Here is a 27,419-nt window from a genome sequence, read left to right on the forward strand (position 1 = left end):
ACCCCGTGTTTCGGCTGCGATGCCGTCGAGCGATCAGCTGCTGCGAGTTCCCTTGTGGTGTCCCCATGTGACTGCGTGTGCCTGTGTCACTGCTGTGTGTGACAGTGGATTCCTCTCCGTCGCCCCTCAGGCGTTCCTGGGTTTCCTCTCCGTGGTGCAGCTGGACTGTAAAGAGTGCGCTGGAGAGGATTGAGCTGCTGCGGTGAAGGAGTGTGAGATGTGCTGAGTGTGAGACTGACGAGCGCAGGCGAGCGCCGGCTCTCACCTTCCTCCCGAACTTCAGTTTGAAACCTCATGAACGCTCTCGGCAAGGTCAGTCGGTCGGTGTCCTTAAGTGTTTTGATTGCCTGTTATTCCTCTCGTCGTCCAGGCAGGGGTGTTGAGTTCCGCCCGTCTTCGGCACGTTCAGAGAGACCAACCCTGTGAGCGCACACGGGGGAGAGAGAGAGGAGGAGCAGGCCCCACTTCCAGCCTCTCGCTCTTTCACAGCCCCGTACCTGAGGACCAGAGCAGTGCCTCGCGCCTGCAGGTGACTGAAGTGTGCTTTTATATACAGGTGATACACAAGAATCGTCAGAAGTCAACACCGTTCGTTAGAGATGGATGATGTCCAAGGTCACCCAGAAATAGAGCACGACAGGTCACTCAGAGGAAAGGTATTTTTCATTTTTCACCGGCCTATGGATCTACCAAGTACAGACGCCAGACAAAAAATATTGAAATGCAATTTGAAATTCACACTGACGTGTTGAGAACTGTTCTTGAAGCGGCTGTTCCTTAGAAGTGTTTGATCTGCGTTCAGATCTTCTGCTAAGGAGATGTGGTCAGGAAGGGTAGCGACGCCTTCTCTCGTCTGACTGTTGTGTCTGCAAACCCTGAGGTGTCCCGTGGTCTTTATAATCTATAACCACACTTTCCCCTGTGGACATTAAATCATCTCAGTCGCAGCAGGATGCCGATTGATTTGGAAGGCAGCTTTATCCCGACAGCATGAGAGAGAGGCCAACATCAGTCTGGCTAGAGGTCTGGTGAAAGGAAAGCTTTGAATTTAGAGAATTTAAAATGATTTTTGTAGATTTTAAAATTAAGTGATTAAGTAGAACTAACTTATTATTTTATTTCAGTTGAACTATTAGGAACAGTTAATTTACGAAACCCGAACATTATTCTGTGTTTTGGTTTACTCGAGATTTAACGCAAGATGGAGTTTCCTGCAGGAGTTCTCAGGCGGTGTGGAACGTGTTCAGTGTCCTGCAGGAGTTCTCGGGCGGTGCGGAACGTGTTCAGTGTCCTGCAGTCCAGGCTCTCACTGCGGAGCTCGCCAGTTTGACGTCTTGAGCGATTTTTCTCAGCCTCTCATTTCTCTCCCTCACGATCCTGCGCTCCTCCGGCAGCAGTTTCTCGTTGTTGGCGATCTTGGCGAGGATCTCGGCGTGTTGTTTCATCTTGCGCAGGTCGGCGATGCGGGCCTCCTCTTCCTCGTTGCGGATGAGCAGCTCGATGTAGGTGGCCGTGGACAGAGCGTTGGGCTTCAGGGCGATCTCCTCCAGCCGCGCCAGGCAGTTGGAGGACAGCCTGATCAGCTGCATGATCCGGTCCTCGATCGTCTCGAAGTCCATTTCGATTTTCTCAAGCATCTCCTTCGTCGACATGAACTTGCCGGAAGCTTTAATGAAGTTGTCCTTGAGTTCTTTGACTGTTTTCATGACCTTGACCACTTCGTACTCCCACATCGTCATCTCGGATATGTGAGCGGAGTAGTGGCAGTTACCTGGACAGATCACAGTGAGCAGCGTCATCCATGACGGCGCAGAGACTGATTTCTCCTGGCGTGGGAAGGAAACATCCTGAATGGCACGAAACCAGACAGTTGTTGCAGTTTGTTGATAGATGGTTGGTGTTCTTCCGTTTCGGGACCAGCTCCTCGATTTCCGTCTCGAAGTTCTTGTTCTGCTCCATGTTGGCCTGCTCGTTTTCCAGACATGCCTTCATCTTCTTCATTTCGCTCAGCTTCGCCAACCCGGCCAAGATCTGAGGCAACAGCCTCGCCATCGCCATCTCCAGCCTCTCGCGCTCCTCCAGGACTTTCTTCGTCAGCGCCAGGTCCTTCACCTCCGTCTTCTCCAACGTTTGGAAAAACCTCTTCAGCTGCTTCACGTTGTTCATCCAGACGATTTTCTCCAGCTTGTTGTCGTCCTCTTCCTCGTTGTCGCTCCCGGAGCCCTCCCCGTTGGAATCGGTGTCGGGCTTCTCGTTTTGCGTGTAAAGGGCGGAATAGTTAAATTCGAAATGCGTCGCTTTGCCCTGCCGGTTCTTGCGGCAGGGCAGGCCCGCGGCTTCGATGGCGCCCCGGACGGGGATGTCCTTCCCGTCCACAAACGTGACGAGGATGTTCTCGGCGATGTCCTTCCCGAAGATGGTGAGGATGGAGTTGAAGACAGACTGCTGGATGGAGGTCAGCCGCGCCAGAGACGCCTGGACCACGAAGCACACGGTGTCGATGTGGTCCACGCTTCACCTGCTCTGTGATCAGCTTGTCCTGAGAGAGTCCCCGCATGTCTCCGAACCCCGGGGTGTCGATGAACGTGAGGTAGTAGGGGACGACGAATCCCTTCTGGTTGTGGAGCTCGTAGGACGTCATGATGGAAGTCTGATTCTCCGCCTGCGAGCGCTTGGTCTCCTCGTGGATCAGCTTGAATCGAAACCGATCCTCCCACTGCACGCCCAGTATGTAATTGATCATCGCGTTGATGAGGGTGGTCTTCCCTGCCCCCGTGGCCCCCAGAAGGATGATGACCGTATTGTTCACTTCTACTTTCCTGTCGAACGTGAAGCGCCCACAGAGGAAGCTCGCCTCCACATTCATAGCGGACGCCTTGTCCTCCCTGGAGTCGGATGGAATGATTTGGAAATCTGTGTTCGGCTGAAGACGCATGTCGATGTCTTTCTGCAGCGTCTCGGCGTCCCATAACGTGATTCCTGCGGGGAGACAAGAAATAGAAGAGGTGTTCATGGGGCTTTGCAACCTTGTCGCGCTACAGGGAGTGATCTTTCAGCTGTGCGGTCAAGTGTCTCTGTAGCGTCCCTGGTGGTCTAGTGGTCAGGATTCGGCACTCTCAACGCCGCGGCCCGGGTTCGATTCCCGGTCAGGGAATGTCAGTACTCTTCTGGGGCGGAGCGGTGGCTCTGTGGCTGAGGATCTGTTCCTGTGGCTGGAAGGTTACCGGTTCAAATCCCGCAGCCAGCAGAGGAATCTGACTCCGTTGGGCCCCTGAGCAAGGTCCTTCACCCCAGCTGCTCCAGGGGTGCTGTCCAATGTCTGACCCTGTACTCTGACCCCCAGCTTCTCTCCCTGTCTGTGTGTCTGTCTCATGGAGAGCAAGCTAATACAAGAAATTGTATAGGAGCAATAAAGCAACATTATCAACATGATCACATTATTATAAATCATAATCAATGCGACAGATATAAGCGCAAGGCGAGGCATCCTGACCACGAGGATGAGGCTGAAGCCCCACCACTGATGCAGCCCTCCAGTGAGAGATTTTGGTTCAACAGGCCCGTTGGGTTATTCACAAGCATTTAATCACTGATCACTGATCGAGGGTGTGATGGGAGCGTCTGAGATTCGCATTCCCTGAAGGGCAGACGGGAGATTTGGGCTGCCCGACACCAGACATAGGAACAGATGAGGAGTGACTGCTTGCTGATTCCACTGGGTGAACAGAAGGATTTAATAGCGAGTGATAAGAATGAGGAACTCGGAGCAGTTTCAGTGGGATCGGGCTTCAATGCAGTCCAGTTCCTCTGGTCCTTTTGTCACGACTGAAGCAACGAGGATGAAAAACAAACGCCGGCCAGAGCGATGGGAACCTGTCGGAGTTTCCACTGTGGGTTAACGCTAGGGGACGACACTGCACCAGACTGGAGCCAGATGGAGTTTCCACTGTGGGTTAACGCTAGGGGACGACACTGCACCAGACTGGAGCCAGATTAGTTTCCACTGTGGGTTAACACTAGGGGACGACACTGCACCAGACTGGAGCCAGATGGAGTGTCCACTGTGGGTTAACGCTAGGGGACGACACTGCACCAGACTGGAGCCAGATGGAGTGTCTACTGTGGGTTAACGCTAGGGGACGACACTGCACCAGACTGGAGCCAGATGGAGTGTCCACTGTGGGTTAACGCTAGGGGACGACACTGCACCAGACTGGAGCCAGATGGAGTGTCCACTGTGGGTTAACGCTAGGGGACGACACGACACCAGACTGGAGCCAGATTAGTTTCCACTGTGGGTTAACGCTAGGGGACTTCGGGCTTCAATGCAAGCTTCCAGTTCTTCTGGTCCTTTTGTCACGACTGAAGCAACGAGGATGAAAAACAAACGCCGGCCAGAGAGATCGGAACCTGTCGGAGTTTCCACTGTGGGTTAACGCTAGGGGACGACACGACACCAGACTGGAGCCAGATTAGTTTCCACTGTGGGTTAACGCTAGGGGACGACACGACACCAGACTGGAGCCAGATGGAGTTTCCACTGTGGGTTAACGCTAGGGGACGACACGACACCAGACTGGAGCCAGATGGAGTGTCCACTGTGGGTTAACGCTAGGGGACGACACTGCACCAGACTGGAGCCAGATGGAGTGTCCACTGTGGGTTAACGCTAGGGGACGACACGACACCAGACTGGAGCCAGATGGAGTTTCCACTGTGGGTTAACGCTAGGGGACGACACTGCACCAGACTGGAGCCAGATGGAGTGTCCACTGTGGGTTAACGCTAGGGGACGACACGACACCAGACTGGAGCCAGATGGAGTGTCCACTGTGGGTTAACGCTAGGGGACGACACGACACCAGACTGGAGTTTGAGTCTCTCTGAGTCTGAGTCTCTCACCTGGAATCAGTGTGTCTGTCGGTGTCATACAGCTGGAGACAGGTCGCCTCAGTGTGAGTCTCTCACCTGGAATCAGTGTGTCTGTCAGGGTCATACAGCTGGAGACAGGTCACCTCAGTGTAAATCTCTCACCTGGAGTCAGTGTGTCTGTCAGGGTCATACAGAATCCCCAGCTGGATCAAACGAACGCATGACCCCAAACTGTCTGGATAGCGTCTGTAAAAACGTTTTCTAAACCTTGGAGTTGTACAGTTTTAGATGCTTTGTGATTGTGCTCTCTCCCAGAAGATAGAAAACAAGTCTCTCATAAATTCCCGTAGGAATTAGAGCCATGATTGGATCAAGGATAGGATCGGAGCCACGCTCCTCGCCAGCTCTCCCTTCTCTGTACCCAGCCGGTGTTGAAGCTGATACCGGAGGCACTGCTGTACACAGAGAGGGGCGGGAGGGGGGAACAAGCTGATACCCTGGCTTCTCTCCAGACACAGCTGGGTGAGCTCCACCAGTCAGGACAGGAACCTCTACTGTACACGGAGAGGGGCGGGGGTGGGGAACAAGCTGCCCAGCCCTGTTGTTGAAGCCGATAACCTTTAACTGATGACTTCCAGGCAGCAGCAGGGGCAGTCGATCACTCAGGATGCAGAAAGCAGAACAGGACACCCAGTTATCTGAAAATGTTACTTTATTAAAACTTCTACAAAAAGATTCACGACAAGAACCAGACGAACCCGAGAGCCTTCGACACGCCAGCGCCGCCCAGAGGCAGCGCGAGGACCGCAGACAGGGAACGCACCAACGTCTCCATATATTAGTGTAAAAATCTGTCCCGTACGCTATGTACAACATTAGTAGTCGGCGAAGAAGAAGGAAAAAAACACAAAGACATCCAGTGTGTCACGACAGCAGTACCTACAGCGCTCACGCCCCTGGGGTAGTATTCACCCCCCTGCCCCGCCCGTCCTCCCCGCTAAACCTCAACGCTGGCCGGCCGAGCCCCCCGTCCCCCAGAACGCCCTGGACTGACTCCACCTGCTCCTGTCCTGCTCCGCACAGCGGCGCCCCCTGTAGCTGGAGGTGTGACACCGTGGGGCCGAGCACAGCGGCGCCCCCTGTGGCCGGAGGTGTGACGCACCTGTCCCCTCCGACCGTGTGGCCTGTGTGTGACGCAGCAGGGCTGAACCCCACCCCCCTGTCCCCTCCGACACCCCGCCAGCTCCCAGAGCATTCCCCTGCCTCCAGTAGCCACCTTCCAGACCGAGCTGGGCGGACGACTGCAGAACCGGCGCTCGGGGGGAGCCGGGCCGCGTCACGACTGCGGGGGCCACGATCACAGCCAGTTTCACATCGATCGCCGTTCTGGGGGCGACCTGTTTGTTCTGTAGTGTGAACAGTGACACGCACGCGCACGACATGAGAGATAATTAAAACAGACAGACGTGAGGACGTGGATTAGAGAACCTCCGCGCACACACGCCGAGCGAGCAGCAGAGTCATTTCTCCTCCCCGCCGTAAGTGACGCAGGTCCGCTTGTCCACGAGCCGCTGAGGCCCGATCACGCGGCCCTCGCGTCTCTCCTGCACACCGGGGCGCAGAGACGAGGAGCCGGTACCCCAAAACTATTCTCTTGGTCTAACAGGACCGGACCTGAACCACTGGACCAGCTAGACTGGACCTGAACCACCAGACCAGCTGTCCTCCTGGTCTAACAGGACTGGACAGTGTACTGACCAGGGCCAGTCACAGTGAATTGATCATGAGCGATCGATCACATGGAGATACTGACCAGGGCCAGTCCCAGTGAATCGATCATTAGCGATTGATTACATGGAGATACTGACCAGAGCCAGTCCCAGTGAATCGATCAGGAACGATTGATTACATGGAGATACTGACCAGGGCCAGTCACAGTGAATTGATCATGAGCGATCGATCACATGGAGATACTGACCAGGGCCAGTCACAGTGAATGGATCAGGAGTGATCGATCATATGGACATACTGACCAGGGCCAGTTACAGCGAATGGATCAGGAGTGATCGATCATATGGACATACTGACCAGGGCCAGTTACAGCGAATGGATCAGGAGTGATCGATCACATGGAGATACTGACCAGGGCCAGTCACAGTGAATTGATCGTGAGTGATCGATCACATGGAGATACTGACCAGGGCCAGTCCCAGTGAATTGATCATGAGCGATCGATCACATGGAGATACTGACCAGGGCCAGTCCCAGTGAAGCGATCAGGAGTGATTGATTACATGGAGATACTGACCAGGGCCAGTCACAGTGAATCGATCAGGAACGATCGATCTCAGGGGCAAAGTACCGGAGCACATTCGAGCGAAGCCCCCGGCCGCTGGTGAAGTGGGCCTGGAAATGTGCAAGACTGCAAAGCAAACAGCAGACAGACCCCTCTCCCACACCCCAGCACGCAGCAGCAGGAGAGCGTTTCCTCTGGGGGGGGGGCAGCCCCCTTGTAGGACGGAGACCGAACCAGCAGTCTCCTGAGCTCCACCACACACACCCCACCCCCCCCCTCCAAACACCACCACCCCAGGAACCCCGAAAAACGAGAAGTAAAAGGAATACAGAAGTACCAGCCTCCCCCACCCCCCTAGTGTCCTTCCTCTTCCTCAGAGGCTGTCCGTCTCGGTCGCCACCAGGGGGCGCACAAGAGGCTCAGCCCTCAGGGCCGCCGCCCTCCGAGCCCACAGAGGACATCGTGCCCTGCGAGAGTCCACAGGGTGGAGCCGCTCCTGCTACACCATGTTCATGGCGTCCTCCAGCAGGAAGCGGTGGATTGCTGGGAAGGACGGCCGCTCCCTGGACTCCCGGCTCCAGCAGCTCAGCATCAGCTCGTACAGGCCCTGCGGACACACCTCCGGCCGGGACAGGTACACCTGGGGACAGGAGAGAGCAGAGAGATTGGTGAGCCTGCAGGACGGGAGACAGGAGAGAGACGGGTCAGCCTGCAGGACAGGAGAGAGGAGAGGGACAGGTCAGTCTGTGAAACAGGTACACCTGGAGAGAGAGAGACAGACAGGTCAGTCTGTAAGACAGGTACACCTGGAGAGAGAGAGACAGGTCCACCTGGGGAGAGAGAGGTACAGGTACTGCTGGCCAGGTGTGGCTGTTACCTGCTTGCCCTGGTCTCTGAAGAACTCTCCAGCGTTCTCGATCACCAGCTCGTCTGTCATGGAGGCGTAGGGCTGCTCCTTACACAGCATCAGCATCTCCCAGAGGGTCACCCCAAACGCCCACACATCGCTGGCCGTGGTGAACTTCCCCTGGGGACACAGACACATGGGGTCACCCCAACACCCCCACACAGAGACACACAGGGTTGCCCCCACACACAGACAAACACACAGGGTCACCCAGAATGCACCCACACACACAGACGCTCAGGGTCACCCTGAACGCCCCCACATCGGAGGGTACCCCAATGCTCAGGCGATGCTGTAGTAGGAGGTCACCCCAGCTGCAGTGACCCCAGTCCAGGGGCGTGGGGGACCCCGACGGGAGACGTACCATGAGGATGCACTCCCAGGCCATCCAGCGGATGGGCAGCACCGCGCGGCCCTGGATGCGGTAGTAGTCGCCGGCGTACAGGTTGCGGCTCATGCCGAAGTCGGCGATCTTGATGGCGCCGCCATCCCCCACGAGGCAGTTCCGGGTCGCCAGGTCCCGGTGCACAAAGTTCAGGGAGGCCAGGAACTTCATCCCGGAGGAGATCTGGCAGGCCATGGAGATCAGAGAGGTGTAGCTGGAGAGAGAGACACATCTCATATTAACACTGAGAGAGAGAGAGGGGTTCATACAGACACACTGACTGGACACTCCAGTACATTAACACTGCACTGAGAGAGAGGGGTTCATACAGACACACTGACTGGACACTCCAGTACATGAACACTGCACTGAGAGAGAGAGGGGTTCATACAGACACACTGACTGGACACTCCAGTACATGAACACTGCACTGAGAGAGAGAGGGGTTCATACAGACACACTGACTGGACACTCCAGTACATGAACACTGCACTGAGAGAGAGAGGGTTCATACAGACACACTGACTGGACACTCCAGTACATTAACACTGCACTGAGAGAGAGAGGGGTTCATACAGACACACTGACTGGACACTCCAGTACATGAACACTGCACTGAGAGAGAGAGGGGTTCATACAGACACACTGACTGGACACTCCAGTTCATGAACACTGCACTGAGAGAGAGAGGGGTTCATACACACACACTGACTGGACACTCCAGTACATGAACACTGCACTGAGAGAGAGAGGGGTTCATACAGACACACTGACTGGACACTCCAGTACATTAACACTGCACTGAGAGAGAGAGGGGGGTTCATACACACACACTGACTGGACACTCCAGTACATGAACACTGCACTGAGAGAGAGAGGGGTTCATACACACACACTGACTGGACACTCCAGTACATTAACACTGCACTGAGAGAGAGAGGGGTTCATACAGACACATTGACTGGACACTCCAGTACATGAACACTGCACTGAGAGAGAGAGGGGTTCATACACACACACTGACTGGACACTCAGTACATGAACACTGCACTGAGAGAGAGAGGGGTTCATACAGACACACTGACTGGACACTCAGTACATGAACACTGCACTGAGAGAGAGAGGGGTTCATACAGACACACTGACTGGACACTCCAGTACATGAACACTGCACTGAGAGAGAGAGGGGTTCATACAGTCACAGTGGGACAGAACTGTGATCAGTGTGTTGTCACAGTGGGACAGAACTGTGATCAGTGTGTTGTCACAGTGGGACAGTACTGTTATCAGAGTGGGGCGCTAGTGTTCAGTGTGTCATCAGAGTGGAAAAGTACTATGTTTGGTGTGTGATCCCAGTGGCACAGTACTGTGTTCGGTGTGTGATCCCAGTGGCACAGTACTGTGTTCGGTGTGTCAACTAAAATGGGACAGTACTGTGTTCAGTGTGTGATCCCAGTAGGACAATACTGTGTTCAATGAGTAATCACAGTGGTACAGTAGTGTTCACTGTGTGATCACAGTGGCACAGTACGGTGTTCGGTGTGTCAACTAAAATGGGACAGTACTGTGTTCAGTTTGTGATCAGAGTGGGACAGTACTGTGTTTACTGTGTCATCTAAGAGGCACAGTTCTGTGTTCAGTGAGTAATCACAGTGGCACAGTACAGTGTTCAGTGAGTAATCACAGTGCAACAGTACTGTGTTCAGTGTGTGATCAGAATGGGACAGTACTGTGTTCAGTGTGTGATCCCAGTGGCACAGTGCTGTGTTCGGTGTGTGATCCCAGTGGCACAGTACTGTGTTCGGTGTGTCATCAGTGGGGGACAGTACTGTGTTCAGTGTGTGATCACGGTGGCACAGTACTGTGTTTGGTGTCTGATCACAGTGGGAGAGTAGTGTGTTCAGTGTGTGATCGCAGTTGTACAGAACTGGGTTCAGTGAGCAATTACAGTGTCACAATACTGTGTTCACTTTGTGATCAGAGTGGCACAGTAGTGTGTTCAGTGAGTAATCACAGTGGTACAGTAGTGTGTTCACTGTGTGATCAGAGGGGGACAGTACTTTGTTTGGTGTGTGATCCCAGGGGGAGAGTACTGTGTTCGGTGTGTGATCCCGGTGGCACAGTAGTGTGTGTTCAGTGTGTCATCAGAGGGGGACAGTAGTGTGTTCAGTGTGTCATCAGAGGGGGACAGTAGTGTGTTCGGTGTGTCATCAGAGTGGGACAGTAGTGTGTAGAGTGTGTCAACTAAAATGGGACAGTACTGTGTTCAGTGTGTGATCACAGTGGCACAGTACTGTTCGGTGTGTGATCCCAGTAGGACAGTATTGTTCACTGTGTGATCACAGTGGGGCAGTACTGTGATCAGAGTGGGACGCTAGTGTTCAGTGAGTAATCACAGTTGGACAGTCCTGTGTTCAGTGTCAGATCACAGTGGCACAGTCCTGTGTTCAGTGTGTCATCACAGTGGGACAATAGTGTGTTCACTGTGTCATCACAGTTGGACAGAACTGGGTTTAGTGAGCAATTACAGTGTCACAGTACTGTGTTCACTGTGATCACGGTGTGTGATCACAGTGGGACAATATTGTGCTCAGGTTGTGATCACAGTGGCACAATATTGTGCTCAGGTTGTGATCACAGTTTCACAATATTGTGCTCAGGTTGTGATCACAGTGGCACAGTGCTGTGTTCGGTGTGTGCTCACAGTGGCACAGTAGTGTGCTCAGGTTGTGATCACAGTGGCACAGTAGTGTGTTCAGTGAGTGATCACAGTGGCACAGTAGTGTGCTCAGGTTGTGATCACAGTAGGACAGTAGTGTGTTCAGTGTGTGATAACTGTGCGACATTACTCTGTTCAGTGTGTGATCACAGTGGGACAGTAGTGTGCTCGGTGTGTGATCACAGTGGCACAGTACTGTGCTCAGGTTGTGATCACAGTGGCACAGTAGTGTGCTCAGGTTGTGATCACAGTAGGACAGTAGTGTTCTCAGTGTGTGATAACTGTGCGACAATACTCTGTTCAGTGTGTGATCACAGTGGCACAGTGCTGTGCTCGGTGTGTGATCACAGTGGCACAGTGCTGTGCTCGGTGTGTGATCACAGTGGCACAGTGCTGTGTTCGGTGTGTGCTCACAGTGGCACAGTACTGTGCTCAGGTTGTGATCACAGTGGCACAGTAGTGTGTTCAGTGAGTGATCACAGTGGCACAGTAGTGTGCTCAGGTTGTGATCACAGTAGGACAGTAGTGTGTTCAGTGTGTGATAACTGTGCGACATTACTCTGTTCAGTGTGTGATCACAGTGGGACAGTAGTGTGCTCGGTGTGTGATCACAGTGGCACAGTAGTGTGTTCATTGTGTGATAACTGTGCGACATTACTCTGTTCAGTGTGTGATCACAGTGGCACAGTAGTGTGTTCGGTGTGTGATCACAGTGGCACAGTAGTGTGTTCAGTGTGTCATCAGAGGGGGACAGTAGTGTGTTCGGTGTGTCATCAGAGGGGGACAGTACTATGTTCAGTGTGTGATCACAGTGGCACAGTAGTGTGTTCAGTGTGTGATCACAGTGGCACAGTACTGTGTTCAGTGTGTCATCTGAGGGGGATAGTACTGGTTTCGGTGTGTGATCAGAGTGGCACAGTACAGTGTTCGGTGTGTCATCAGAGGGGATCAGTACTACTGTGTTCATTGAGTCATCACAGTGGGACAGTAGTATGTTCAGTTCTTTTCAATGTTCTTTTTTAAGTGTGACAACACACTGGAGAAGAGTAGGGGTGTTACCCCAGTGTCCTGGTCTTTACCCATCATGGCCTCCTAATAACCCCCCTCTCTGAACTGGCTTCATCCCTCTGCTCTCCTCCCCACTGAGAGCTGGTGTGTGGGGGAGAGGACTGGGGCATCATCATCCAGGTGGGGCTGCACACTGGTGGCAGAAGTGGGATCCCCATGACCTGTAAGAGCTATAATAGTGTAAGCAGTTATTATTAATATCATGCAGCTCGAACCCCAGCGAGCGTGACTCCCTGACCCTGACCTCTCTCTCTCTCCACCAGGTGCAGAAGCGCCCCCCGGCTCCGCTCAGCGGCTGCTCCTGCTGCTGGTGGCCGCGCTGTGTCTCCAGATCTACTCCTCCGAGGAGCCCGAGTGCGAACCGGCGCTGCCCGCCTCCAGCTGCCCCCCCGAGGGGCAGGGGCAGGGGGGGCAGGAGGAAGGGCTGGGGCTGCTGTTGCCCCCCCCCCCCACCCCCACCGCCATCGCCCCTCCTGGCTGGGGAGGAAGAGGGGGCGGCGGCCGAGGCGATGAAGACCGGGGAGGTGCTGCTCCTGGTCGCCGTCTCTCAGTACCTCAGCGGCAGCTCCGACCTGTGACCTGTGACCTGTAACCCCCCCCGCCCCCCTTCTGGGTGGAGTCCGACCGTGACGGGAGAGGCCCTCGAGTCCGGCCCGATCCCGATACCCATACGGGCCAGCCGGACCCGAACCCGAGCTCGGACCTGGACCGCTGCCGCCCGGAGATGGGGGTCCGGGACTCGTGGGCGGAGACGCCCGTGGCGCCTTATCGCTCTGTTTGTTTATTTATTGATTTCCTGTGTGACTTATTTATTTATCTATCTTATTGATGGAGAGACTCGTGCGTCTTATTGATGGAGAGTATTTCAGTGAGAGCGGAGGTGGTGCTACTCTTCCTTCACCCTGTGCAACTGGAACGGTTCTCCATGATTTGTCGTTGTATAATCGATCGATCGATGACAGCGAGTGAAATGATCGTGGGGTGGGAAGGGAACGATGCGTGTTTCACTCCCTTCTCCCAGCCCCACAAAAACAACAACACCCACGCTCCTGAAACCGACTGAGTTTCACGAACGCTTGGTCGGAATGACGAGACCGGGGCGAGGAAAATAAAAAGATCAAATCAATGCGTTCGCGTGTGGAGAGGGACCACCATTGTTGTTTTTGCAACAGCAGTACCTGAATCAACTCGGTGTATAGCGCCCTGCAGCTCCCAGCTGGCTGCCCCACCAGAGCCCAGCAGGTGTGAGCCTGGCCCGTACCTGGAGGGGAGACTGCTGGGAAAACACTGAGGCTGCTGCTGGGAGAGGTGTGAGTGGGGCCAGCAGGGGGCACTCTCACCCTGCGGTCTGTGTGGGTCCTGATGCCCCAGTATAGTGACGGGGACACTGGACTGTAAACAGGCGCCGTCCTGCGGATGAGACGTCAAACCGAGGTCCTGACTCTTTGTGGTCATTAACAATCCCAGGGTGTCTCTCGAGAACAGTAGGGATGTTACCCCAGTGTCCTGGCCAAATTACCCCCCCTGGTCTTTACCCATCATGGCCTCCTGATAACCCCCTCTCTGAACTGGCTTCATCACTCTGCTCTCCTCCCCACTGAGAGCTGGTGTGTGGGGAGAGGACTGGAGCATCACCCAGTTGGGGCTGCACACTGGTGGCGGTAGTGGGATCCTCATGACCTGTCAAGAGCTGCACACTGGTGGCGGTAGTGGGATCCCCATGACCTGTAAAGAGCTGCACACTGGTGGCGGTAGTGGGATCCCCATGACCTGTCAAGAGCTCTGAGTGGAGTGTCCAGGAAAGAGCTTTAGAAGTGTATTATTATTATTAATATCATCCAGCCCAAACCCCAGCGAGCGTGACTCCCTGACCCTGACCTCTCTCTCTCTCCCCCAGGTGCAGAACCGACTGAGGTTTGTTTGTGTTTCCTAAGTCTTTATTTCAACAGCAGAGAGAACCCCCCAACAAAACGCCTTAAAAATAGAATTTATTTCAATGAAAAAGGAAATTCGACCTTAAAAGCAGGACAGGAGGGAGTATTTCTGAAATCCCCAGACCCCACCGGATCGCTCTCCTTTCTCCGCCTGGCCGTGGCCTGGGGTTCCTCGTGAGGGAGGGAGCCCCCGGTCGCTGTGTGTTCTGTGAACAGATGAATAAAAGTGGAGAAGCAGTGGTGTGGTTTGTGTTTGTTCTGGGGAGGGATTGACGCTGCAGAAGAGCCGACTGAGAGTCTGCGTTGGAGGAGCTGGTGGAAGAGAGGAGATTGTCCTGAAACTGTACTCATCCCCAGACCGTCACGGGCTCTGGGGGGGCAGCTCAGTCAAGGGGGGAGGGGAGGGGAGGTTGGGGTCAATCAGCGCTCAGGCATCTGTGGTTAAGAGGGGGTCTGTACACAGAGAGGGGTAGGGGTGGGGAACAAGCTGCCCAGGCGTGTGGTTAAAGCTGATACCCTTTTAGGTGTTTAGGCGGGATTCTGACTTAGAGGCGTTTAGTCATAATCCCACAGATGGTAGCTTCGCACCATTGGCTCCTCAGCCAAGCACACGCACCAGATGTCTGAACCTGCGGTTCCTCTCGTACAGAGCAGGATTACTATTGTAACAACACATCATCAGTAGGGTAAAACTAACCTGTCTCAGGACAGTCTAACCCAGCTCACGTTCCCTATTAGTGGCTTCTCTCCAGACATGGCTGGGTGAGCTCTTCCAGTCAGGACAGGAGGCTCTACTGTACACAGAGAGGGGTGGGAGGGGGGAACAAGCTGATACCCCGGCTTCTCTCCAGACAGAGCTGGGGGTGGGGCGAACAAGCCGATGAGCTGCTCAGGTCCATTATCTACTGTCTGACTTCTGTCTGCTCTCCTGCTCTCTCTGGTCTGCTGTTTCCCCCATCTGTCTCTCTCCTGAAGCAGTTCAGCTCCGGCCTCTGACTTCTGGTGCCTTGTCCTCCCCCTTGCAGGGACAGCACAGTACTGCAGCGCCTCATTGACTTCATAGATCCAGACGGGTGTGGACCCCAGTGTCCCGACTGCTGGTCAGTACAGATCAGGCCACTGTGTGTGAGAGTAGGGGTGTGGACCCCAGTGTCCAAGGATGCTGGTAAGAGTTGATCTGGGTATTCTGGTGTTTTATTTTGCTCTTACTGATGAACCTGTTCAGTTGGTGATTAACTTTATGAATCCACTAGGTGGCGCCAGAGCAGCGTCACAGCGAGGACAGGAAACCCGCCACCTCACATCAGCAGGAAGAGAAGGAGAGAGAGAGATGGCAGCGCTCAGCCCTGGTGAGTTTTCTCTTGTTCTACCTGTCAGAGTGTCGGTAAGGGAGTCACTGAGGGTCTCTTCTCTGTCACAGAGCACAGCAGCAGCTGGAGAAGTGTCTTCCTGTCTGCTGAGAGTGTGTTCTGTCTGTCAGACACACAGGCTCTGAACTAGGAGAGACAGGAACTGTTTTACTTTCACTTTCTCTTGTTGGGGATCAGAGATCGGTAGTGTCAACTCAAGCTGTTTGGAATGTACTAAATATTTTAATAAGGTGTTTATTTAAGGTAAAATGATTGATGTAAAACCTGACTGTGTGCTGATGGTATTGGATTCACACTGTTAGTATTCATGATGCTCAGACACGCTCAGATATGATCGTTTCCTGTTTGTTGCTCAGAGGCCGTTTATTGTACAGCTGATAATACCAGAGAGGAATCAGTACAGATGAACAACAGAGGAATTTATTTGGCCCATAATTAGTAGTGATTCCAGGGTCTCATGCAGCTGTTTCTCCTGTCCTGACTGGGCAGCTTGTTCCCCCCTCCCGCCCCTCTCTGTGTATAGTAGAGCTTCCTGTCCTGACTGGAGGAGCTCACCCAGCTGTGTCTGGAGAGAAGCCAGGGTATCAGCTTGTTCCCCTCTCCCAAACCCTCTGTGTACAGTAGAGCCTCCCACTCCTGATTTTAAGTCTTAGTGTTGCTTTGAGTTTCAGTGTTAATTCTGAGGAGCTCTGAGGTGTCAATATCTAACTGGTCTTTAATGATGACTGACTGTCACTGAGGATGTTGAATATTTTGTATATATATATATGGTTCCCTATCTTCACCCTGTCAGTGTGGGACACTCCTTTCAGACTAAAGAGACTCAGTTCCTCCAGCTTGTCAGTTTCACTGTTTTTAAACTAACATCATGCTAGTTCTCTTCAGTGTGGATCACAGTAGATAGTTTCTAAGCGGTTTGAAACTATACAACACACAGATTTCCCAGCCAGGTGGCTGAGTCCCAAACATGTCTTTATGAAATGTGACATTTTAGACTCACTACTGAAGAATCAGGATGGACTGAATGATTTTACAGTTTTTTACATGTGTTTTTAAAATAAGGTGGTATAAAGGTTCATACTGAACACAGGAGTCCCATATGTGTCTGAACTGCCACTGGACACTCAGAGTGTTAGTGGGACTCTACAGGGCCCTCCAGAAGTATTGGCGCCCTTGGTAAAGATGAGCAAGGAAGACATTGGAAAAATGTCTGTGTTGTTTATCAGATGAGAGATATCTGACCTTTCAGTGAGGTTAAATTATTCTAAGAAAAAAAATCCTGATGAAAAATAAACATGTACTATTGAGAGAACAGTTAAAAATAAAATATATATATTTTATATAAATTGTAAGAATACAGAATAAGAATGTTGTAAGAATACAGTCTGATTACCTAACATTAACAGAACATTTTTGTATACCACAGAGAATACACAGAAAATTAACCTCAATCTGTGATTTTCCTCTCTCACAGGGCAGGGACAATAGAAAAGATATAGAAAAGTTTTTATCGTAAATTTGAAATGGGATGAAGAGTGAAGATATCTGTGATGAGAACTTTATCATGTAAATAATCTGTGATCTTTCTCTCTGACAGGGGAGGGACAGGCTGATGCCCATGAGGCACCACAGCGTCTCTCAGGGATGGGCTCCTCAGTTGATCTGTTAGTGTCAAAGGCAGCTCTGAAGTCCTGCAGGACAGGAGTGGGTGAAAGAGCCCATCAGCAGATCATTAGAACCCCAGACAAGAGCTGTTTCTGTACATCAGTCTGAAGGACTCGTCACAGCTTGTCTGCAGATCAGTGAGTCTGACTGAACAGCAGCAGCCTGTTGTAGAATCTGTGTCAAACAGGGTGAGATGGAGAATTACTGAACAGCCTGGAGTCTGAATTCTGCTTTGTTAACAAAGTGGTCAAGACTGCAGGTCTCAGGGTTGAAGGGACAGTTCCTGACCGACAGACACTGAATCACTGCAGCTCAGCCCAGCAGTGGGGATGTGGTACCAGGAACATGAGGTGGAGTTTATTCCACTGACAGGTGTTGAGAAGTATTAAGCCTGTTTCTCTCTTGTCATCCTCTGATAAAGACACAGTGGACTCTGACTCTGGACTCTGGGTGTGGTCAGTTTCAGAGTGAAATACCAGCAGGATGATTGCACTGGACTGCACACTCTCCTAGAGTGCTGTTCTTCACTGGGGTGAAGAGATTATCTCTCCTTCTTCAATTAACGTCCTTCTACACTCTGCCCCTGTAACAGTACAGTACTGCAGCATGACTGTTGTTGCTTGAGGCCAGTATATACACACAGACTTTTCAGATGAAACTTGAGTCACTTTGGAAAACAATATCTGACACAAGTGAAAATCATGAACATCAGGTAAAACTATGTAGTAATCATGATGGCCAGGACTAATTCCCAGATGTTTATTCTGTAAGTTTCCTTCATTCTGACTTTTAAGTTTTGTCTCTTGAGCAAACTGAACCCTTCTTATCTGTGGAGAGGTTGGTCTCCTCTCATGTCACCTCCCTGATGCTCCTGTCTCTTCTCCTGTTGCAGTGAGTGACGTCGAACCCAGACTCCAGCCCCGCCCCTCTGAGCTGAGACTGGTGCTGCTGGGCAGGACTGGTGCTGGGAAGAGCGCAGCAGGAAACACCATCCTGGGCTCAGAGGAGTTTCCCTCTGAAGCCAGCAGCTCCGCGGTCACTCAGGAGAGCTGGAAGAGGGGTGGAAGAGGGGTGTGACCCCAGTGTCCCGACTGCTGGTCAGTACAGATCAGGACACTGTGTGTGAGAGTAGGGGTGTGGACCCCAGTGTCCCGACTGCTGGTCAGTACAGATCAGGACACTGTGTGTGAGAGTAGGGGTGTGGACCCCAGTGTCCCGACTGCTGGTCAGTACAGATCAGGACACTGTGTGTGAGAGTAGGGGTGTGGACCCCAGTGTCCCGACTGCTGGTCAGTACAGATCAGGACACTGTGTGTGAGAGTAGGGGTGTGGACCCCAGTGTCCCGACTGCTGGTCAGTACACATCCAGGACACTGTGTGTGAGAGTAGGGGTGTAGACCTCAGTGTCCAAGGATGCTGGTAAGAGTTGATCTGGGTATTCTGGTGTTTTATTTCGCTCTTACTGATGAACCTGTTTAGTTGGTGATTAACTTTATGAATTCACTAGGTGGCGCCAGAGTAGCGTCACAGCGAGGACAGGAAACCCGCCACCTCACATCAGCAGGAAGAGAAGGAGAGAGAGAGAGATGGCAGCGTGTAGGAGCTCAGCGCTCAGCCCTGGTGAGTTTTCTCTTGTTCTACCTGTCAGAGTGTCAGTAAGGGAGTCAGTGAGGGTCTCTTCTCTGTCACAGAGCACAGCAGCAGCTGGAGAAGTGTCTTCCTCTCTGCTGAGAGTGTGTTCTGTCTGTCAGACACACGGGGTCTGAACTAGGAGAGAGACAGGAACTGTTTTACTTTCACTTTCCCTTGTTGGGGATCAGAGATGGGTACTGTCAACTCAAGCTGTTTGGAATTCACTAAATATTATAATAAGGTGTTTATTTAAGGTAAAATGATTGATGTAAAACCTGACTGTTTGCTGATGGTATTGGATTCAGAATATTAATATTCATGATGCTCAGATATGATCGTTTCCTGTTTGTTGCTCAGAGGCCATGTTTATTGTACAGCTGATAATACCAGAGAGGAATCAGTACAGATGAACAACAGAGGAATTTATTTGGCCCATAATTAGTAGTGATTCCAGGTTCTCGTGCAGCTGTTTCTCCTGTCTTGACGGGGCAGCTTGTTCCCTCCCTCAACCCCTCTCTGTGTACAGTAGAGCCTCCTGTCCTGACTGGAGGAGCTCACCCAGCTGTGTCTGGAGAGAAGCCAGGGTATCAGCTTGTTCCCCTCTCCCACCCCTCTCTGTGTGCAGTAGAGCCTCCCACTCCTGATTTTAAGTCTTAGTGTTGCTTTGAGCTTCAGTGTTAATTCTGAGGAACTCTGAGGTGTCAATATCTAACTGGTCTTTAATGATGACTGACTGTCACTGAGGATGTTGAATATTTTGTATATATATGGTTCACTATCTTCACCCTGTCAGTGTGGGACACTCCCTTTGGACTGAAGAGACTCAGTTCCTCCAGCCTGTCAGTTTCACTGTTTTTAAACTAACATCATGCTAGTTCTCTTCAGTGTGGATCACAGTAGATAGTTTCTAAGCGGTTTGACACTATACAGCACACAGATTTCCCAGCCAGGTGGCTGAGTCCCAAACATTTCTTTATGAAATGTGACATTTTAGACTCATTACTGAAGAATCAGGACAGACTGAATGATTTTACAGTTTTTACATGTATTTTTAAAATAAGGTGGAATAATAATAATAATAATAAACTTTATTTTATATAGCGCCGTTAAAGGTGGCTTCTCAAAGTGCTTTACAGGATGACAATAACAATAAATAAGAAGAATACACAAGATAAAACAATTACAATACACAGAGGAGACTTTGGAAGGTGGTACTAAGAAGAGCAGAGGGGTGAAGAATGAAACCAGTTCAGTAAAGGCTTTTCTGAAGAAGAGGGTTTGGAGTCTGGATCTGAAGGAGTTTAGAGAAGGTGACTCTCTGATATTCTTGGGGAGAGAGTTCCAGAGCTTGGGGGCAGAGCAGGAGAAGGCCCTGTCACCCCAAGAGTGTAGAGGGGCTTGGGGGACAGTAAGGAGAGCAGAATTAGCAGAGCGAAGGTTGCAAGGTGGAGAGTAGGGCGATAATAGTTCAGACAGGAACTGAAGTGCCAAGCCATGCAGAGCCTTATAGGTGAGCATGAGGATTTTAAAGTCCTCATGGAATTTGACCGGAAGCCAGTGCAGGGACTCCAGGAAAGGAGTGATGTGATCACTTGCACTAGACCTGGTCAGGATTCTGGCTGCTGAGGTTTGGACAGACTGCAGTTTGTTCAGAGTAGATTTAGATACTCCAGGGAGTAGAGCATTACAGTAGTGAATTTGAGAGGATACAAATGTGTTGATCAGCTTTTCAGCCACAGTTAGTGATAGCATAGGGCGTAGTCTAGCGATATTTCTGAGGTGAAAAAAAGATGTTTTGATGATATGCTGCACATGTGGGTCGAATGTTAAGCCAGAATCGAATATCACCCCAAGGTGGAATAAAGGTTCATACTGAACACAGGAGTCCCATATGTGTCTGAACTGCCACTGGACACTCAGAGTGTTAGTAGGACTCTAAAGGGCCCTCCAGAAGTATTGGCGCCCTTGGTAAAGATGAGCAAGGAAGGCATTGAAAAAAATGTCTGTGTTGTTTATCAGATGAGAGAAATCTAACCTTTCAGTGAGGTTAAATTATTCTAAGAAAAAAAATCCTGATGAAAAATAAACATGTACTATTGAGAGAACAGTTAAAAATAAAAAAATATTTATATATAAATTGTAAGAATACAGAATAAGAATGTTGTAAGAATAGTGTCTGATTAACATTAACATTAACAGAACATTTTTGTATACCACAGAGAATACACAGAAATATAATCTCAATAATCTGTGATTTTTCCTCTCTCACAGGGCAGGGACAATATAAAAGATATAGGAAAGTGTTTATCGTGAATTTTAAATGGGATGAAGAGTGAAGATATCTGTGATGAGAACTTTATCATGTAAATAATCTGTGATCTTTCTCTCTGACAGGGAGGAGACAGGCTGATTCCCATGAGGCACCACAGCGTCTCTCAGAGATCAGGATCGTGCTGCTGGGGGAGAGATGGTCTGGGAAGAGCTCAGCAGGAAACACCATCCTGGGCAGTGAGGAGTTTGTCACTAAGGGAGTAACTAAGGAGTGTGTGAAGAGACAGGGTGAAGTAGCTGGGAGGCAGATCACTGTGGTCGACACTCCAGACTGGGGTTCCTCTTTTATAATAAGGGCTGATCCACAGAGTGTCAGAGAGGAGGTTGTGCGCAGTGTGTCTCTGTGTCCCCCAGGACCCCACGCTCTCCTCCTGGTGATTAATATAGACTCAGACACAGACTGGAGATCAGCAGAGGAACATCTGGAGCTTCTCAGTGAGAGAGTCTGGAGACACACAATAGTGCTGTTCACCTGGGGGGACAGACTGAGACCCATAACCATTGAGCAGCTCATTGAGAGAGGAGGGAAAAAGCTCCAGTGTCTGGTGGAGAAGTGTGGGAACAGGTATCATGTTCTCAACAACAAGAACAGGGGCGACCGCACTCAGGTCACAGAGCTGCTGGAGAAGATAGAGGACATGGTGGCAGGAAACTATGGGCTGTACTTCACTACTGACATTGACCAAGTATACACTGAACTGGAGACATACAATAGAGAGATAGAGAAGCTGAGACAGAGGTTGGAGGAGAGACAGAGAGAGACAGAGGAGCTAAGACAAAGGGAGGAGGAGAGACAGAGAGAGACAGAGGAGCTGAGACAGAAGTATGAAAGAAGGGAGAGAGAGAGAGAAGAGGAGCTCAGACAGAGGTTGGAGGAGGAGTGGAGCAGGAGAGAAGAGGAGCTGAAGGAGAAGATGAGAAAGACACTGAAGGAAGAGGAGCTGGAGAAAGAGACAGAGGAGCCCAGACTGCCTGTCAAGAGGAGGAACAGTATAGACCTCAACCCTCCCGACAGTGAGTGTGATTGATGCTGTATTACTGAGTCACTGATCTTACTGCTCATCAGACTGAGAGATTCAACCATCTTGTGTCCTGTTAGGAATTAAAATCATACTGTGCTCCGCTCTGTACTGCGTTACTAACACAGTGGCACACAGATCTGTGTCTGTTTAAATCCTCTGTGCTGTAATTGAACTGTTTTCTCTCAGGGAGATTAGATTTAATCCATCACACAGCAGCTCAGTCTCTGTAATCTGTTCCTCAAGACTGTCGGACCAACACTCAATCAATCAAGGTTTATTGATCGATGCACGAACAGTACAGCACACAGCGGTGTTGTCAGCATTGAAATCTGCAAGCTCGTTAAAGGCTCGTTAGGAGGGATAGAAGAGTTGGAGGACAGGAATTTATAGGGGTTAACATGGGGATACAGCAGATTACACAACTGCAATTCACAGATTGTGTAGAACTAACACAGGGTAGGAGGTATTGAGGTGTCCTGACAGTAGTAGAGTACAGGGTTGGAGGTATTAAGGTGTCCTGACAGTAGTAGGGTACAGGGTAGGAGGTATTTAGGTGTCCTGACAGTAGTAGGGTACAGGGTAGGAGGTATTTAGTGCTCTTCGTAGGTGTCCTGAGAGTGCCAGTGCCCCCTGTCAGTTCAAGGAGGTAACTGCAGGTGTCTGCTGTGGTTGGCTGTTCAGCAGTCTTACTGCCTGGGGCAAGAAGCTGTTCTGACACCTGGTGGTCTTGGTCTGATACTTCAGTACCGTTTTCCAGATGGTAGTAGAGAGAGCAAGTTGTGTTTAGGGTGACTGGGGTCCCTGAGGATGGACCTGGCCTTCTTGAGGCATTAACACAGTAGATATCCTGTGTGTTCAGTAGCGCAGCCGGTAGTGTTCTGAGCCAGTGTCACCACCCTCTGGAGGACCCTGAGCTCGTGGGCGGAGCAGTTACCACACCAGGCAGTGGTGCAGCCGGTTAGGATGTTCTCAGTGGTGCAGCTGTAGAAGCTGGTCAGGATGTGTGAAGGCAGGCTGAACTTCTTCAGTCTGGGGAGAAAGAACAGGCGCTGTCTTGTCTACGGGGTTGGTGTGGTGGGTCCAGGTCAGGTCGCCTGTGATGTTGACACCTAGGAATTTGACAATCTGGACCACTGCGGACCCACTGATGTGAACGGGTGCAGGGTCTGTTCCTGTGGTCCACCATCAGCTCCTTAGTTCTGCTGGTGTTCAGAGAGAGGCTGCTGTCTGTCTGCTGCAACAGCAGCAGCCTGTTGTAGAATCTGTGTCAAACAGGGTGAGATGGATACTGAACAGCCTGGAGTCTGAATTCTGCTTTGTTAACAAAGTGGTCAAGACTGCAGGTCTCAGGGTTGAAGGGACAGTTCCTGACCGACAGACACTGAATCACTGCAGCTCAGCCCAGCAGTGGGGATGTGGTACCAGGAACATGAGGTGGAGTTTATTCCACTGACAGGTGCTGAGAAGCATTAAGCCTGTTTCTCTCTTGTCATCCTCTGATAAAGACACAGTGGACTCTGACTCTGGACTCTGGGTGTGGTCAGTTTCAGAGTGAAAAACCAGCAGGATGATTGCACTGGACTGCACACTCTCCTAGAGTGCTGTTCTTCACTGGAGTGAAGAGATTATCTCTCCTTCTTCAATTAACATCCTTCTACACTCTGCCCCTGTAACAGTGCAGCACTACAGCATGACTGTTGTTGCTTGAGGGCAGTAAATGAACACAGATTCTTCAGATGAAACTGGAGTCACTTTGGGAAACAATATCTGACAGTAGTGAAAATCATGAACATCAGGTAAAACTATGTTGTTATCATGATGCCCAAGACTAATTCCCAGATGTTTATTCTGTAAGTTTCTTTCATAATGACTTTTAAGTTTTGTCTCTTAAGCAAACTGAACCCTTCTTATCAGTGGAAAGGTTGGTCTCCTCTCATGTCACCTCCCTGATGCTCCTGTCTCTCCTCCTGTTGCAGTGAGTGAAGTCGAACCCAGGCTCCAGCCCCACCCCTCTGAGCTGAGACTGGTGCTGCTGGGCAGGACTGGTGCTGGGAAGAGCGCAGCAGGAAACACCATCCTGGGCTCAGAGGAGTTTCCCTCTGAAGCCAGCAGCTCCGCGGTCACTCAGGAGAGCTGGAAGAGGACAGGACAAGTGTCCGGGAGACGGGTGACTGTGGTGGACACTCCAGACTGGCTCCACGGTGGACTGTCTGAGGGGGACAGCAGACGGGATGTGGGGCTCTGTGTTAACCTGTCTGCCCCGGGACCCCACGCCTTCCTCCTGGTGACCCCGCTGGGCCGATCCTCAGGGGAGGAGAGGAGGACACTGGAGACAGTCTTGGAGATATTCGGGGAGAGGGCCCTGGGACACACCATGGTCCTGCTCACCCACGCTGATGAGCTGGCCAGCAGGACGCTGGAGGAGTCTGTGCACACAGGCAGCAGGGAGCTCCAGTGGCTGCTGGAGAAGTGTGGGAACAGGTATCACGCCCTCAACAACAAGGACAGGGGCGGCACTCAGGTCACAGAGCTGCTGGAGAAGATAGAGGAGCTGGTAGCAGGAAACAAGGGCAGCTACTACAGCACTGAGACGTACCAGGAGGCCGAGTCCCAGATCAGACAGAGGCAACTGCAGATCCTGAGGGAGAGAGAGGAGAGGAAACAGAGGGAGGAGGAGAGACTGAGGGAGAAGCACCAGAAGGAGCTGCAGAATCACCTCCGCAGGATGGAGGAGGAGATCCAGACACGAGAGGAGAAGATCAGAGCGCTGGAGGAGCAGATAGCAGAGCTGGAGGAGAGGCTGAGGGAGGAGAGGAATGAGGGGGGGAGGAGAGAGCTGGAGGAGGAGCTGAGGAGAGCGAGAGGGGAGAGAGAGAGGCTGCAGAGAGAGATAGAGGAACTGAGAGAGGAGCAGGAGAGGGAGAGGAGAGAGAGACAGGAGACACACAGGAGGGAGATGGAGGAGCTCAGGCAGCACTATGAAGAAAAGGCCAGAGAGGAGGCAGAGAGACACCTGGACCTGGTGAAGCCGCACTTCAGCACAGGAGCAGTGATACTGGGAGCAGGACTGGGGGCAGCAATAGGGGCCCTAGCAGGGGCCCTGAGGGGCCCAACAGGAGCAGCAGCAGGAACAGTGATAGGAGCTGCAGTAGGAGCTCAGATAGGAGCTTTACTGGGAGGAGAAACCAGAGCAGCACAGACTCACACACAAGAGCACACATAGCCCGCAGACACACAAGAGCGCACACAGCCCGCAGACACACAAGAGCACACACAGCCCGCTGACACACAAGAGCACACGCAACCCGCAGACACACAAGAGCACACACAGCCCGCAGTCACACAAGAGCGCACACAGCCTGCGCAGACACACAAGTGCACACACAGCCCGCAGACACACACAGCCCGCAGACACAATGAGCAGACACACACAGCCCACAGACAGGAGATCGAGGAGCTGAGAGAGAGCTGAAGACACTGAGACAGGAGCAGGGGAGGGAGAGGAGGAGCTCAGGCAGTGTTATCCGAGTGACAGAGAGACACAGAGACACTGCCGCAGGTCAGTCACTGATCCACACAGTCTTTCCCAGCGGGAGAGGAAGACCGGATACTTCCTGGACACAGAGTGAGGACTTTCCACTGAAACACTGATCTCTTCCTCGTAAGAGATCCGACTCACTGAAAACCAGCCCTTAGTGTCCCATGTGAAGAAAACTCATTTTAAATAATGTTCTATTTTGATCATGTTTGTATTTTGCTATTCTTTGTGTATATATATAAATGTCATGAATACTTTTGGATATAATTCTGACATTGTATATGTGTGCGTAACAGAATATATTGTAGCATTTACAGGTTCTTCTCAGGACAAAGGACCAGTGGAGACGCGATAAACGAACCAGGCTTTATTCTTTATCAACCTCAGAATATACACACACATGACGGAACACGCACACATCTTTAGGGTGGTAATTACTTAACGACTTAACAACAAGCTATACAGTACATTTATAGGGGCGCTTCCTCCTCACAACCGGGCGTTACAGTATGTGTATGTGTATATGTGTACTTTATTCTCCTGAGCCGATAATCAAAGAGCAGAACCGGCTCGTCCGGCAACTGGGACTTTATATCTCGCAACGGCGACTTACAATCTCAGAATCACGACTTTATTTCTGGTCATTGGGACTTTATATCTCGCAACTGCGACTTACAATCTCAGAATCGCGACTTTATTTCTGGTCATTGGGACTTTATATCTCGCAACGGCGACTTACAATCTCAGAATCACAACTTTATTTCTGGTCATTGGGACTTTATATCTCGCAACGGCGACTTACAATCTCAGAATTACGACTTTATTTCTGGTCATTGGGACTTTATATCTCGTAATTTCGAGTCAGAAAAGTCATAATTTCGAGATCTAAAGTCGAAACGGCGAGAAACCGCGGCGCGTTTTTTTTCTTTCCACTCCCTGGCGGACACGGCTTCCACAGAGGAGGGAGAAATGGACTTTAATGTTTTTATATCGACTTTATTCTCCTGAGCCGATCATCAAAGAGCAGAACTGGCGCCAAAACCCGCTTCCGGCTCGTCCTCCGGATGCCGCTGCGGCGCCGGTTGCTAAGCGACGCTCCGAGCCCGAGCGCTCGAGCTCCTCTCGGGGCGGTTTTATTCCCAGCTGAGGAGCCGCTCCTGTCCTGGAAATCCCGGGAAGGACTGGGACTCCCCTCCTGTGGGCTGGGAGGCTCTTCCCGGGTGTCCTGGTGTCCTGGGAAAAGGCCCCCTGTGCTGCGGGCGTCTCCGAGAGAAACGGGCTGTTTGTGTGGGAAGATGCTCTTTCCTCAGGAGGGGAAGAGCCGAGCGGGAAGGAAAGTTCTGGAAGTGCGTCTCCTCTCCGGCTGCTCCAGTCCCAGTGACGGCGACACCGGGACAGGACAGGAGGGACGAGCGGGTCCTCTTTCCCACACGGGGGATTAGTGGGGTTTGTTAGGACACAGGACAGAGAGAGAGAAAGGGACACCAGTGGGAGAGAGTCCTGAAGGTCTCTCCCAAGGTCTGGTCTTGATCCGGGTTGGTCCCAGTCCCAGTTTACACTGGTTTACAATGTGGGACTTCTGCCCTGACACGACCCCACAGGTGTGTCTCCACAGGAGACGGGAGTCCTGTAACGTGTAACCCTACAATATTTGATCTCCTGACTGTCTGTTATTCTCCC

General features: G+C 51.6%; 1 protein-coding gene, 1 non-coding gene and 2 pseudogenes across 3 annotated transcripts; 2 read left to right on the plus strand and 2 right to left on the minus strand.

Moving 5' to 3' along the window:
- Positions 1-313: 313 nt before the first annotated feature.
- Positions 314-5,707, minus strand: LOC148812596 (uncharacterized; annotated as a pseudogene).
- Positions 3,083-3,154, plus strand: trnae-cuc (transfer RNA glutamic acid (anticodon CUC)). The gene has a single exon. It is a non-coding gene; the product is annotated as a tRNA-Glu (tRNA).
- Positions 5,569-8,671, minus strand: LOC148812598 (epithelial discoidin domain-containing receptor 1-like). Its single transcript, XM_088908596.1, has 3 exons — positions 8,440-8,671; positions 8,046-8,195; positions 5,569-7,808 (listed from the first exon to the last, which is right to left on the minus strand). Exons 1-3 carry the CDS (start codon positions 8,653-8,655, stop codon positions 7,668-7,670), a joined length of 507 nt encoding a protein of 168 aa, XP_088764722.1. The 5' UTR covers positions 8,656-8,671; the 3' UTR covers positions 5,569-7,667.
- A 6,828-nt stretch (positions 8,672-15,499) lies between these two features.
- LOC148812599 (GTPase IMAP family member 8-like) lies at positions 15,500-25,164 on the plus strand (annotated as a pseudogene). The gene is made up of 5 exons (XR_016086317.1): positions 15,500-15,530; positions 18,109-18,313; positions 18,724-18,836; positions 21,243-22,193; positions 24,178-25,164. The product of XR_016086317.1 is annotated as a GTPase IMAP family member 8-like (transcript).
- Positions 25,165-27,419: the final 2,255 nt, after the last annotated feature.

Source organism: Atractosteus spatula (genome assembly GCF_055471065.1).
Source record: "Atractosteus spatula isolate fAtrSpa1 chromosome 10 unlocalized genomic scaffold, fAtrSpa1.hap1 SUPER_10_unloc_2, whole genome shotgun sequence".
In the NCBI taxonomy this organism is placed as follows: Eukaryota; Metazoa; Chordata; class Actinopteri; order Semionotiformes; family Lepisosteidae; genus Atractosteus; species Atractosteus spatula.

Bases quoted from the DNA above. Each gene is read 5' to 3' on its own strand.
- LOC148812598 (XM_088908596.1), bottom strand. From the start codon at position 8,655: ATGGCCTGCCAGATCTCCTCCGGGATGAAGTTCCTGGCCTCCCTGAAC. The intron at 8,196-8,439 runs GTACGTCTCCCG...CTGTGTCCCCAG, and splicing joins CCTGGGAGTGCATCCTCATG to GGGAAGTTCACCACGGCCAG. The intron at 7,809-8,045 runs GTAACAGCCACA...TCCTGTCCCCAG, and splicing joins TCAGAGACCAGGGCAAGCAG to GTGTACCTGTCCCGGCCGGA.